The sequence below is a fragment of the Capsicum annuum genome, chromosome 12, assembly GCF_002878395.1.
Source record: "Capsicum annuum cultivar UCD-10X-F1 chromosome 12, UCD10Xv1.1, whole genome shotgun sequence".
Lineage (NCBI taxonomy): Eukaryota > Viridiplantae > Streptophyta > Magnoliopsida > Solanales > Solanaceae > Capsicum > Capsicum annuum.
The window spans coordinates 219634822-219649809 of NC_061122.1; the positions used below are offsets into that span (position 1 = coordinate 219634822).

General features: G+C 31.6%; 2 protein-coding genes and 1 pseudogene across 2 annotated transcripts; 2 read left to right on the plus strand and 1 right to left on the minus strand.

Moving 5' to 3' along the window:
• Window positions 1–263: 263 nt before the first annotated feature.
• LOC124889755 lies at window positions 264–940 on the minus strand (annotated as a pseudogene).
• A 4206-nt stretch (window positions 941–5146) lies between these two features.
• Window positions 5147–6144, plus strand: LOC124889756. The gene is made up of 2 exons (XM_047401731.1): window positions 5147–5551; window positions 5650–6144. Exons 1-2 carry the CDS (start codon window positions 5147–5149, stop codon window positions 6142–6144), a joined length of 900 nt encoding a protein of 299 aa, XP_047257687.1.
• On the plus strand, window positions 5807–7188 carry LOC124889757. The gene is made up of 3 exons (XM_047401732.1): window positions 5807–6714; window positions 6793–6861; window positions 6946–7188. Exons 1-3 carry the CDS (start codon window positions 6232–6234, stop codon window positions 7186–7188), a joined length of 795 nt encoding a protein of 264 aa, XP_047257688.1. The 5' UTR covers window positions 5807–6231.
• The last annotated feature ends 7800 nt before the right edge of the window (window positions 7189–14988 follow it).

Below are 14988 nucleotides of genomic sequence, written 5' to 3' on the forward strand. Positions count from 1 at the left end.
AGTAGTCCGAAAATATTAAAAAAGTATTTTTGCATATCTTTTTAATATAAAAGTATATATAGTTTACCCCAAAAAAAAGTACATATAATATATATATTATTTTTATTTCATTTTATTTTCTTTCTTCTTCATCATCATCACTTTCTCTCTCATATAAAGCTTCAACAACTCTTCAATGGCTATAGAACTATCTTCGTAAAAAGCAACATATTTACTTAATTAAATTGAATGTCCATTAATTAAAGAAGTAAATATGACAACATTTATGCTTTTCGTTTATCTCTTGCAACGTATGTAATGAAACAATTAAAAGGATGGCCATAACGTATAGGGCATAGAACTACAATTAAAACAATCCCCATTGTGTCCTTTGTTGTTGCTGCTATCATTCTCTCTTTTTCAAGTTCCAAACAAGCAGCACTTGCTCTCCGTCTTTCCATCTTTATCATTTTTCTCAGTGACAAAACATCAAATACTTTGTTTTCATCATAACTCTTCCTTCTCATCATCTAATTCTAATAAGCCACCATTTTTTTCATCTTCTAAGTTCGAATTCATCAACAACCCAATCTTATAAGATTTCATTTTTTCACTCCATTTCCCATCAAAATCATTTTTGGAAAAACATCCATTTCTCAATTCACTTGACTTCCCACAAAAATCACAAAGAAAACGGTTTCAAACCTTACAATACCAACTAAATTGTAAAACCCTCAATCCCAAACCAAACAACAACAACAACAACAACCCCAAAACTTTATACAATTGTCCAAACCACCCAAACACCAAAAATCCAAATCCCAAATTCCAAATCCGCATTCAAACTCAAATACTTCAGGGATTCAACACAATCCATGAAAACAAAATCCAAAAATCTCTTATTGAATTCAAAAACTGAACACAAAATGAACAAGAAATATAAAAGACGAATAATATGCATGTGGGTCTCAATGTTTTATATGTGACTGTTCCAAAATACATAAATTTAAGTAAAAAAAACTAACCGTTGTCGGTCTAAGTTGTTGTAGAGTAAAGAAAAGTTAGAGAGAAGATAAAAGGTATATTAGCTTATTAAAGATGTTGAGAAAGAGAATATATATATAAATATTAAAGAATAATAATTAATTTTTTTAATATAAAAATATAATATTACGTGGAAATTACGTGACATGACATGGCAGGTGTGTGTGTTGCTCACTTTCCATTACACATCTGGGTGTGAGTTTTCGGGGGAGGGGGATAATAATTCTATTTTTAAAATGTTCAGAAGGGTCATAGGACCCCCGCAAAGTATAAGTGTGTAGTTGAGATTTGGGGTAAAGGTTGGGGAGGGGGGATGGCTATTTTCTCTTTCTCACATGATATCACAGCTTAAAAGAATTTTGGCTGCCGGCGGGCGGCTATAGTCCATATATGCCGTCCGTCTGGCTAATGATTATGTCAACAAAAGTTGGGTCATTGTGTATTTTTCTAGTAACTATTTGCTCATATCTGATTTGCGTAGCATCATGCATCTATCTAATCACTACTTTCTCATATCAAATTTGCATAGTACCGTGCATTTATCTAGACTACTTCTCATATTTAATTTGCATAGTAATGATGCATTTTTTGGGACTACTTTCTCATATCTGAGTTGCATAGCATCGTTTGTCTTTTCAGTGACTCCTCATATTTGATTTGCATCATTTCATGCATCTTTACGGTGACTCCTCAGTTTTGATTTGCATTGGGTCATGCTATCATTCCGATCTTGCCCATATAATTTCTTTTTTTCAGTAGGGTTGTGCCGTCATTCAGACCCTATCCATCCAATTTTTTTTCAGTAGGGTCATGCGATCATTTTGACTCTATCTATGTAATTTTTATTTCTCAGTAGGGTCTTGTCGTCATTCCGACCCTACCCATATAATTTCTATATCTCAGTAGTATCGTGCTATCATTCCAACCCTGCCCATATAATTATCTTTCTTACTAGGATTGTGGCATCATTCTGATCCCATCCGTATAATTTTTTCTCAAATGGTAACCACTTTTCAACCATCAAATCTAATAATTCAGCGCGTGAGAATGTTTCAGCCAGTTCTTTGGTGATGATCTTGTTCAAGATCTACTCATCTTGATTTCATAATGGCCAATATATTTTATATCAATTTTTGGTAATTTTACAGTGACAAATCATCTTTTCGACGATATTACTATTTTCAGATCACTTTTTCAGTTTGTTCCTTTTCAATTAAGATTTTCCATACGTCCAAAGCAGTCCTTATCAGTTTTCTTGCAGATATATTCACCAAGTCCCTCACCAATTCTCGTATTAATGACATCCATAATAAGCTTGGTACATGTGCCTTGTATGCACCACCAGCTTGAGGGAGAGTGTCAAAATATAAGTATAAATAAAAATAGAATATACAATTCTACTTGGAAAAAGGTTGTGATGAGGTGACCTATTAGAAAAAAAATTAGAATATGATTTCTATAAATAGAATCACAATATAATAATATAAATATAACAATTCAATAATATTTTTCTCCGATCAATAATATTTTTCTTCAATGTTTCTCGGAGAAAATTTGGAAACAAGGTAAATCCTTAAGAACACACAACAATTATAGTTTATAAAACCAATTTTTGACTCCAATTTTTGACATGCCATTCTATATGACAAATGACAACCTAGAAACATTTATATTACTCATGGGAAAAGGCATCATTTCCACCCCAAACTATACCCGAAAAGTCTAAGTCACACCTAAACTATACAAGTGACCCATTACACACCTAAACTATATAAAAGTGATATTATTACCTCCCCGCAACACCCATGCCCAAGTTTAATGAGTGGAGTGCACTCTACTCGCCCTCTTGTGGTGCCACGTATCTAATTTAATTTTCCTTTTTTATTAAAGCTTAACCAGAGCCTATTACTCTTTTAACCCATCTATTTAACCCATACGACCCGACCCAACCTCATATTATACCCTAACCCCATTAAACCTCTTCATCCAAATGAAAAGTCATCGGATTAGATCAAAAACGTGGTAGAAGATTCACCTCTCTTCACTCTTTCATTTTTTTTATCAAATTTAAACCCGATAGAAGAGATAAACAATAATTTTTCTCTGTTTTTCATTGTTGATAAGTAAAAATTGTTTTTTATATCTTTTCAGTTGAAGTTGATTGGGTTGATTTCAACGGAGGTGGTAAGATCTAGGATAAACACTTAAGGTTACGATCTTTTGAGTAGGAACTACTGATTTTCAGTTCAAAGGTTAGCTTTTTTCTTTCCTAAATATAGTAGATCTAGGATTTATTTTTGTTCCTAAATTAGATCTACGGTTTTTTGAGTTAGGGTTTTTTCGTCTTTAATTTGTCCAAATTAATGTTTTTTTTCTATTTAGATGCTCAATATATGATAATATAACCCTAGAAATTTATAATAGTTCGATTTTACTAGTGTTTTGACTAGGGTTTTTAATTAGGGTTTTTGAATTAGGGGTTTTTGTTGTCTTTAATTTATCTTGAAAACTGATCTATTATAGTTTGTTTATGTGCTTCAATCTGTAACAATATGAGTTGTGAGGTTCAATATGTGATAAATAACCTATGACAGTTATAATTGTTGCATAAATACTATAATTTTTTTATTTTTGTGTACTGTGAGACTTGTATCTTTTTGTTTTTTGTGTATTATGAGACTTGTATCTTTATTGTGTTTTTGTGGTCAATGATTTCAGGTTTATAAAATGAGTTTTGAACTGATCACTTTGAGATTTTACCATGGTCGAGAACTTAATATGGGTAAGGTGAAGGGGAAAAAAGGAAAAAGATATGAGGGTGGACAAGTTACTGAATTTTTAGATGTTGATGTAGATAGGTTGTCTTTATTTAAATTTAGGAATTATGTAAGGTATTTAGGGTATATTCCCAAACAATGCTTACTATATGTTAGACTGCCCAAATGTTCTAAATTAAAAAAAAATAGGTCAGACAAGGACACACTTGACATTTCAAAGAAATTGGGTAATGGGCAAGTTTTGGAAGCTTTTGTGTGTCACATGGTTGGTGAACCTGAGGTGGCCCCACTTTTGGAATTTGTAAGTGATGGAGAATGGCATGTGGAGGGGACAAGTGGTGTGTCTTTTAATAAAGACACTAAAAATGACATTGAAAGTGTTGACAGGGCATCTAAAAATAGTGAAGATGCCCCTCGTTTTGACCAACCTATTGCTCATACTTCTTCTCCTCCTACTGACCAACCTACTGCTCATGTCTCTTCTCCTAGAGTTGTTGCTTCTAGTAGTTATACTGCTGCTCCTACTAATTCTATTGTTGCACCTTTTGAATCTGTTGTAGATTCAGATGTAGAATCTATTGATGGAGGTATAGAGATTGGGAGTGATGTGGATGAATATGTGGATGAAGAGTTAAGAGGTTTTAGGGAAAAAAAGAAGAAAGGGGAGAGAGAGACCAGTAAATCCTGAACATATTAAGTTAGGGACTAGAAAAAAGGGACCAGATATTGGCTATGATGAATCTACAGGTGGTGATAGAAATATGAGGGAAAGTTAGCTGGTGATGAACCTTTTTACCTATTTGATAAAGCTGGCAGCTTTAAAACTAATTCAGATGATGTAATAGATGAAGAAGATGAGGTTGAACAAGTTGAACATAGAGATAAAGCTAGAAGGAGGAAAAAAGTTTAGAGAGCTGCATATAATTTAGATTGTCAGAAAGTTGTGTGGGAGTTAGGACTTGTTTTTAAAAGTGTTAATGAATTTAGAGTTGTTGTTACTAAATATGTTGTTGTTGAATATGTTGCAATTGATAAATGTGTTAATGAACCTATAAGGGTAAGGGTTAGGTGTACAACTAGTTACCCATGGCTTCTTTATGCTAGCATTGATTCTAGGTCTATGAACTTTGTTGTGAAAACCTACAATCCAGTTCATAAGTGTGATCCTATCAATAGGAACATACTTTGTAATACCACGTTCTTAGCTAGCCACTTCAATGAAAGGATAAAGGAACAACCAAATATTAGAATTTTTTTAGTTTCAGCTGCTTATTAAGAAGGAGCTAGATTTACATGTTGGGAGAACAGTGTGTAGGAGAGCAAAAAATAAGGTGATTGCAGAACTGATGGGTGACTACAATTTGGAATTTGAGAGAATTTCAGATTATAGAGATGAGTTGTTAAGATCAAATTCAGGTAGTACATGTGTAGTGAAGCTTCATGATGAAACATTTGAAGATGGTAGAAAAATGTTTCAAGGTTTCTACATATGTTTTGATGCAATGAAGAAGTCCTTCCTAGCTGGTTGTAGGAAGTGCATTGGTTTGGATGGATGTTTTTTAAAAGGAGTGACAAAAGGGCAGTTATTAGTTGTTGTGTGTAAAGATAGTAACAATCAAATGTTGCCACTGGCATGGGCAGTGGTTGAGATTGGAAACAATACCACTTGGAGTTGGTTCATCAGGATTGTAAAACAAGATCTTCAGCTGGGAGATGGGACAGATTTGACAGTGATAACAGACATGCAAAAGGTAAAGAAATATTGTTTTTTCTTCTGTTTCTATTTATATTGTATCTGTTTCTATTTATGTTTATGTTGTAACTATTTCTGTTTCTGTTTTTATTATAGGGATTAGAAATTGCTGTAACTGAATATTTACCAAATGTTGAACATAGAATGTGTGCAAGGCATGTCCTTGCAAACTGGTCAAAAGATGCTATATGTAGAGGTATTAAGAAGAAAAAATATTTTTGGAGGTATGCAAGATTTACCTTTGAGGCTGAGCTTAGGGAAAACATTAGCTCTATGAAGATGTTAGGGGGAGAAGAAATACTAGATAAGTTGATGTATTTTAATCCAGAGAGATGGATCAAGGTTTACTTTAGCTTTGGAATAAAGTGTGATGTTGTAGACAACAACATGGCAGAATGTTTTAATGCATGGATTTTAGGAGCTAGGCATAAGACTATAATTACAATATTAGAGGAGATAAGGGTAAAAATGATGAAAAGAGTGGGACATATGAGGGATTTTTATGAAACTTGGATCAGTGACATTTCTCCAATGGCTATGAAAGTGCTAAATGATAATACAATAAAGTCGATGAAGTGCAACATAGAATGAAATTCTAATGCAGGGTATGAGGTTCTTGATAGAGGATATAGGCATATTTTGGATCTTGATAGACAATATTGCAGTTGTAGAGCATGGATGTTGAAGGGCATACCGTGTCCTCATACAGTGGCTGCTCTTCACCACAAAAAAATGGAACTAATAAACTACATCTCTCACTGGTACAATAGAGAAACTTACATGAACACATATAGTTTCTTCATTCAACCAGTTTTGAATATGAAGATGTGGCCACAATCACAGAATATCTCGGTTATGCCACCTCCAGTTAAGATGCTACCAGGTAGGCCTGGAAAGAATAGGAAGAAAGAAGAAGGTGAAACCAAAAAGAAAACTGTAAAGTTGTCCAAGAGGGGGATTGATATTTCATGTGGCACATGCCATAGCAAGGGTCACAACAAAAGAAGATGTCCAACAGGTGCACCTGCTGCTGGCACTAATGCAAATCGTGGCCCAAGTCCATCTGCTGGTGCAGACCCAAGTACAGCCCCTACTGTTGGAAAAGGGAGAGGTTCAACTGGAAGAGTAAGGGGTAGACCACCAAAGAATTCTACAGAAAAGGTATTTTATTTAATTTGATAGTGTTGTGAACTAATAATGCTTGGCTTATACTAAATATCTTCTTTTCTTTATTTTTAGTGTGCTGACAGACCAAGAATGGTTGGAATGGGATTACTTCACACACAAAGTGGATGCACAATTTTTAATGTAAGTTTACTACTACATTTACTATCTAAATTTTATTTACTACAATTTTATTTACAAAAGTTGACACTTTCTTCATTTGAGCAGCCGGGAATGCCTAGTGAAAGATTCAAAACTGCCAAGTTTTCAGCATTTGTGACTGGAAATCTCGGATATACACAAAAAACTGCTGTAAAATGGAAAGGAAAAAAAGTTATGACCTCCAGGCAACTACAAGAAATGAGAGGCAGAAAACAAATGCAAAATTGTGTCATAATTCCTTTATGCACTTCAGGAATCATGGCTAATTCTTTCCCATCTGTTGTATATATTGTTGATAATAATCCATAAGAATAACATTTAGCGATTAAATTTGGGCTGGTTCCTGGGAGCTCAATAATTTTATTATAATTTTGTAACTTTTGGGTTATATAGCCTTGGTGTTTTTTGGCTAGCTCGATATCTTGGACGGGTTTGGTATTTAGTAAGTTTTGAATTGTATATAAATTTTCAATATAAACACGGGTTAAATAGTTGTAAGCTTTTTTTTTCTGGTTAATTACTTCAGAATAAGGGTATAACTCCGGGGGTATAGATAATTCATTCTTTTGGATATTTGGTGGTGCATAAGGTTTTTCAAATATCTTATTTAGGTTGTAATTCTTTTTCTTTGGTTATTCAGATTTTGGTAAATTTTTTGTAGTGGGTAATTCCTTAGTTGTACCTGATGTTCCTGCACATGTAACAACCGTTTCGGTTTTAAGGTGTGTCCGAACGTCACCTTCTAGGTCTAGTTTTTTAAAGTGCTCTTCCTACACTATATCTGTGCCTTTGGCCTTTTGCTATTTTTTAGAGTGCTCAGATTGCACTTTTAATTCTGCAACTTCAGTAGTCAGTAGAGTAACTTGTTCTTTTAATAATTTTACTTGTTCAAATAATTGAACTAGTAAATCATTATGAGTAACTTCAATAGTAACTTCTTCTGTTATTAAATCAGTCTGAGTAGCCTTGTCGTGACAAGTAATCTACAATGACATTTTTGTTAGTACTAGTTACTTCAATTGTAAATGTAAAATTTAATATGTTCAAGACTAGTCTCCGTATTTCCTTTGTTGTAACTGAATTTTGTATTTTCTTTGCTAACCACCAACATACCTGCATATTATCTGTTCGTACAATAAACTTGTTATGTACTATATATGGCTCAAATGTTAATAAACATTTACATAATGAGCATAATTCTTTTCTATTTATTTCTCATTTTATCTCTGTTTCATTAAACGTGCCTGAGTAGTATCTACAATGATGTTCTAATTTTTCTTCTTCATATCTATATTTAAGTACTCCTTCATAACTATATTCGCTTGCGTCTGCTTCTACTATATATGTAAATTTTTTATTTTTGTCTGAAAATTATAATTTTGATAATTCTTTACAAAGTATTTTTATTTTCTGGACTTGTTTTTTATCTTCTTCGTTGTAATTATATTCTATATTCTTTTTTAATTTTTTTGTAATGGCTTTAGATTTTCTGCTACTTTTGGTATATATTCTCTTACTTGGTTTTTCTAATCCTAAAAATGATTGTATTTTTTTTGTATCTAATTCTTCTTTTGAATTTATTATTTTTTGTACTATATGTTCTTGCATTTTTACTCCACTTTTATCTATTTGTATTCCTAAAAATTCTATCTGATTTTTCATAATTTCAGCTTTCTTTTCACTTAAGCTTATTCCTGATTTTTCTATTATATTTGTAAATTGTTCAAATAATTTTAAATGTTCTTCTTTGGTTTTTGTGTATAGTAGTATATCATCTATGTATACTACACAATTAGGTAATTGTTTAAAATAACTATCCATAAAATGTTGATATCTACTTAGTGCATTTTTATATACAAATGGTAATACGTTCCATTCATAAAATCTTTGTGGTACCGTAAATGTAGTTAATTCCTTAGAATCTTCATCTAACTTTAAGTGGTAAAATACTGATTTACAGTCAAATTTACTAAAGTAGTTATATCATTGTATTTGTCTTATTTTTAATATCTTATTTGGTATTGGATAATTATATGTCATAGTTTTTGCATTTAGGTTTCTCTAATCAATAATCATTCTACTTTTTCCTCTTTTTTGTTCACTATGGTTATTTACTTTAAACGCTGGACTATTGTGTTTACTATTACTTTTTTGTATGTACTGTTTTCTAATAATTCATCTATATGCATTTTAAATTCTTTTAAATCATCAAAATTATATGTTAATGGTTTATGGGTTATTATACTATTTTTATCTATTAGCTCTATTTTTACAGTAATTTTATGTTTTTCCATCCTTTTAGTGGATCTTCACTGTATAATTGTCTTAATTTTTTCTTTATTATTTCTACCTTATCTATTGAAAATATAGTTATTTCTTCTTTATTTATTGAAAATATAACTAGTTCTATTGTGTCTTCAGTATTTTTTATATTTTCTAATTTTTGTGTGATTTTTTCACTTCCTTTTATCCAATCGGTTTTCTTTCTTATTTTATTAATAACTCTTTTTGCTCTTACTTTTTGTTTAGATGGTGTTGTAAACCACCAATGTGTTCTAGTTATTATATGTGGGTATAATTTATCTAAAAATGGCATTCCTAAAAGCATATCTTTTGATGTTAGTTCATAATTATAGTTTTCTTCTATTGTTAATATCTTATCCCATACTTGTATTTTTTACATTTCTAGCCTTATATGTAATTAAGTTTCCTTCGTTATGAAATCCTCTAACTACTATTGTTGTTTTTAATTTATCTCATTTACTTTCTGGTAAACAATTATATCTACATAATTGGCTTCTTCTCCTGTATCTATCATTGGTGTATAATATCTATTATAATATTCTTCTACTATTATTTTCATAAGTACATATATTTTCATATCATGGCAAAGCTCTCTTTATTAATAATTTTTCTCTATTATAGGTTATGGTTATTTGTGTATGTTCTATATTGTAGGGTTTTACTTGTTCTAACCATTTTATTCCTAATATTATGTCTATTTTTTGCATATCTTCCTTTATTTCAAATTCTATTTTTATTTTTCTAACTACTATTATTGTTTCTTCTTCTTCTGCTGTATTTTTAACGTTTATTAGACTCCTTGGTAGATTTGGACCATATTACTATTGAATTTTATTTCTTCATTTTTTACTAGATATTTTGCTAGGTAATTTTCTTCCTGTCCTGTATTTATGAGTATTAAATATTCATTTTCATTTATTATTCTTGTTATGTATATTGAGTTAAATTAACTGTTGAAGTTGTTTCGTAATTTGTTGTAACGCCCCGATTTGCTGAACCGGAATGCTACACGGTGCTCATGATCCCGAGGGACCACAAGCTAACCCATGACTGATATCTGTACCTGTATACTGCAAATCATGACATAATAATGCAGAATACGTAAAACTGTAAGGCCATAAGGTTCAACTGAATAAAACCATGTCTGAAAATCATAACGTCCATGTGGGTGAAAATACCCAAAACAACTCAATCTGAAAGCTACGTCTTAACGTAAATCTGAACATAAATCTGAAAGCCTCTAAACTATCTGAATAAGGAGTTGAAGGAACATGTCTACAACTAACTCCGTAAAACTGAACTGAAGAAATAAATAAATGTATCAAATCATATTGTCCTCGAATCAATGAGGACTCACTGTGTCTCTGCGACTGGAATGTTATCGCTACTGCTGGGCTGGAGCTCGTGTCTTGGAACCTATGGTGTAACATGAAAAGAAAGCATCATAGCGCAAATGCGTCAGTACAACTGGATTACTGAGTATATGAGGAAGGTAGGCTGAACATAAAGGGTTTCATGCATGAACAACACTGACTGACTAATATGAACATGGGAGTGCAAACATACATATATAGAAACTGGGACCGTGAATGCATGATAGCAAGAATTGTAAGCTAATACATGGTTTACTGATAATTGTCATGACTGATACTGCAAGCTGATAACATAGACGACTGTATCTAACAGTCCTGTCTATACTGAAATCTAAAGAACATCCTGAGTTCTTTTACTGAGACTGATACTGAAACTGTGGGAGGTAGTGTTTAACCGATATGCTCCATATATGCCGTTATGGCTAAGCTGGGGTCCAATCTCTGCCCCGACTGAAGGGGTGTCAATATCGTGTCACGGATAAGGACAGCTTGTGAGTGACCCTTATCTGGCAGGTACTCAATGAGAACGGTGGAAACCCTAAACTGACAGGTTAAACCACCTCATCAACCCTAATCTGACAGGTTAAGATGTCTCAACCTACGCTGGCTACGTAGTTCTGGAAAACAAGGATGACTACTAAGAATCACACCCTAAACTGGCAGGTGAGTTCCCATCCTTAGGTTCACTCGGTGCTAACCTCTTCTCCCATCTGGAGGGACTGGACAGGAATAACTGATTATACATGACTTAATCTTACTGAATTCCATTGACTAACGGAATGTTACTGATATCTGACAACTGACTGAGATCATGAGGTTTTCCTGAGTCACATGACTGACTGAAGTCTATGGGATCATAGCTTGAGTTCGGATATCCTGAAACATGACATGGCTCTAGGCACACAGCTATAGTTTTCGGGTACGAATACCCCCAGGACTCGATAGGAGGAAACTGACACACATGACATGACTTGATCACAAGATTTGAGTCCATAACTCACAATATCATAAGCAGGGGATAGTATACTTCATGTATTTATTCAACATTCCAAACATGATAGGAAAAGCATGGATATATTTTGTGTACATAATTTATATCTCCATTATCATACATGCTTTATACCACAACAATAACAACACAAAATTTGCATGGAAATTCATATTGGAGTGTATGGCTAACATGAACTTGTTATTTAGATATCATGAAATCATGTAAATATGAAGTTCTAACATACTAGGCATTTTATCGAACACCTTGCATGCATTCTTTAAGGCATAGGTGAATTTCATACTTGAATTCTATCAATCCACCTAAATATCATATTTTTCAACTAACAACATAACTTTCATGAGATATACAGTCACGATACTATTATATAGCAAAACAAACAAGCATCAACATGGGTATGATCATATCACCACAACCAACCAAGCTTTTGTATTTTAAAGATTGATTCTTGAACTCCACGGATGAAAGGAATCTGTGGATGAACACTACGCATACCTTGGAAGGGAGGTTCTTGATGATTGACAGAGGAATTTTCTTAAAATTTGATCTTCAAGCTTAATTGTCCAACCCTAGTTGTTTTTCTCCTGTGGTGCTCTTGGATAATGAACTTTGAGATGTTAATAGGGTTTTAATATGTTTAGAAGCTATAAATTTCATAAGGTTAAGTTTAGGGACATGTAAGGAGTGCTAAAAGACTTAACTACCCTCAAAATAACTCAAAAACTAAGTGTTTTTGTGGCTGAAATCATAGATGTGCGCCGCATATGATATCGCCTATATTTACATAGGCGTCGCATATGATATGGCCTATATTTACATAGGCGCCGCATATGATATCACCTATATTTACATAGGCGCCGCATATTCTATCGCATATGCTTTCTAGTGGCCATGTACGATTGGTTAGGCGACGCATTCTACTTTGAAAGGCCATAACTCCTTGCTCGGGTGTCAGATTTTGATGAAATTGGTATCGTTGGAAATTTAATTCAATTCTCTACAATTTGGTGGATCTAAATCTACCAAAATTTCACATATCAATCATGTTATTCTTGTTCAAAGATGACCCTTGCAAAAATCGAACACTAAGACTTGATGGATTCAAAAACTCTTAGCTTGAATCACTCTAAGCGACTCATATGAGCATGCTTAAGACATCATAAGCTATCCTATCACTAGGATATTCATTGTAATTCATGCACTAAAATTCTACTCACAGGATAGGAGGTTTCATACGTAGGAAAACTTATTCACTTCCTAGCTTAGAAACATGCGGGGTATTACATTTGTTCTTTTTAATGAGCTTGACGATTCTGGTTTTTCATAAACTATTCTTTTTGTTGTATTTATCCTATCATTTATTATTTCTAAATCTTCTTCTATGTCTATATCTTTGTAACTATAATCATTGTTATCAATTGTTTTTATGAATTGTTCAAAAGGACTTTCTATGTGTATTTTATTAATTTTATTCTTTCCAGTTATTTTATGTTTTGTTGTTAATACATATAAATTTTTACATCTTGCTGTAAATATTTTACTTCCTGGATTAGTTCTATTCCTGATATTTTCTAGTATAATACTAATGATTTATCTATATTTTTATCTGTTATTGGTACTTTATAATTTGCACTTATTATAAATTTAAATTTTTGGTATATTAAATTTCCTTTTATGGCATTAATTATGCTTTTTTCTATAGGTTTTATTATCCTATCATCTGCTAAATATAATTCTATTGGTGTATCTATTCCTTCTCTAAAACATGCTTTTATTAATATCTTTGTTCCTCCAAGGTGTACATATTTTATTGGGTCTTTACTTTTTATATCGTTTATTTCTTTATTAATTATTCTTTTCGTTACTAGTGGTATACTAGCTTTACCTCTTTCATATTTACAATCTATTACATGCTCTTTTTGGCTTACTACATAGTATTCTTCTTTTCTTCTACTAAACATATTTTTTATTGTTGGTATTTTAAATATTTTTTCTACACTTATGTCTAACTCTTTTCCTTTTATTTCTTCAAGTATTACTTTTTGGTCAGTTCCTTCTTCGTTTAAGTATTCCTCCTTTGTGATTATTTTTATTTCTTCTTCAGTCATTATTTATACTTTCGTCTAATTCACTATCTATTTCATTATCTGTCTCATTTTTCGAAATTTCATATATACTATCTTCAGTTTCTAATTCGTAATCTATATAATATATTTGGATATATTCTGCATTTTCTATCTTTATTTCTGATATTTGTTTCTTTTTTGGATCTTTAGGCATTTTACAATCTCCAGCTAAATGTCCTAGTTTTCCACAATTATAGCAAGTACATTCTTTTATAGATTTCCTTTTCCTATATGGTCTTTTATGTTTATAATTTTTTACATAATATCTTTTTCGTGGTTTCTTATACTTATATTTTGATATTTGTGTTTCTTATATTTCTTCTGTCTTTTTCTTTTCTTATAATATCTTTCTTCACATCCAAATTGAGGTGCTATTTTATCTTTGCAACATGCTAAATTTTTATTAATGTTTTGTCCATTTTTATTTCTTCTCTATATTTTCGATTTCTATACCATTGTTGTAAAAATTTTATTCTTGCTCCTAGGGTATCTACTATTTTTGCTTCATCCCAACTCTTTATTATTTTTGAACTAAATGGTTCAGGTAATTTACTAAAATATAAGTTTCTCACTTCTTTACTTTCTTCTGTATTATATGCTCCCTTATAGTAGTATTCTTTAAATGCGCACGTATATTCATTTATATAGCACATATTACATATTGCTAGTTTTAACATAAAATTCCTATTTGTATCATTTTCTTTATTTTGTTCTTCTTCTTCTGTTGTCATACTGTTAAATTCATCTCTTATAGCCATTTTATATTTTTTCAATATGTCTATAGGTGTTAGTTTAGTTATTGTTGTTCTTTCTGTTTCTTTATCATTCCTTAATATCTTTTTACTATTTTCAGTTAAATTTAAAAACCATAATTTTATTGTTCCTATTAGTGTTCTTTCTATATATTCTGGTGTATCTATTGCATTTATATCATTGTCTAATAATTGTTTTGCTATATATCCTATCCATAATTGTATCGTTTTATCTACATCTATTACATAGTCTAAGTCTAAGAAGTTATAATTTTATTAATTATTTGTTTTGGTGTCCATTTGTTATATTTATTTTTTAGGTTATATTTTTTAAACTTATCTTTATAATAATATGTAGGTTTTCTTATTTATGATGTACTAGGTATTATATTTTCATCGTCCTCTTTATCAAGAGTATTTATTTCCATGTTTGTATTTTCTAAGTTTTCTTTATTAATTTACTTCTTGTTTTTCATTAATTTCTAATTTTTCTATATTTGTTAAGATTTCTGTATATGTTTTACTATCTTCCGAATCATAATTAT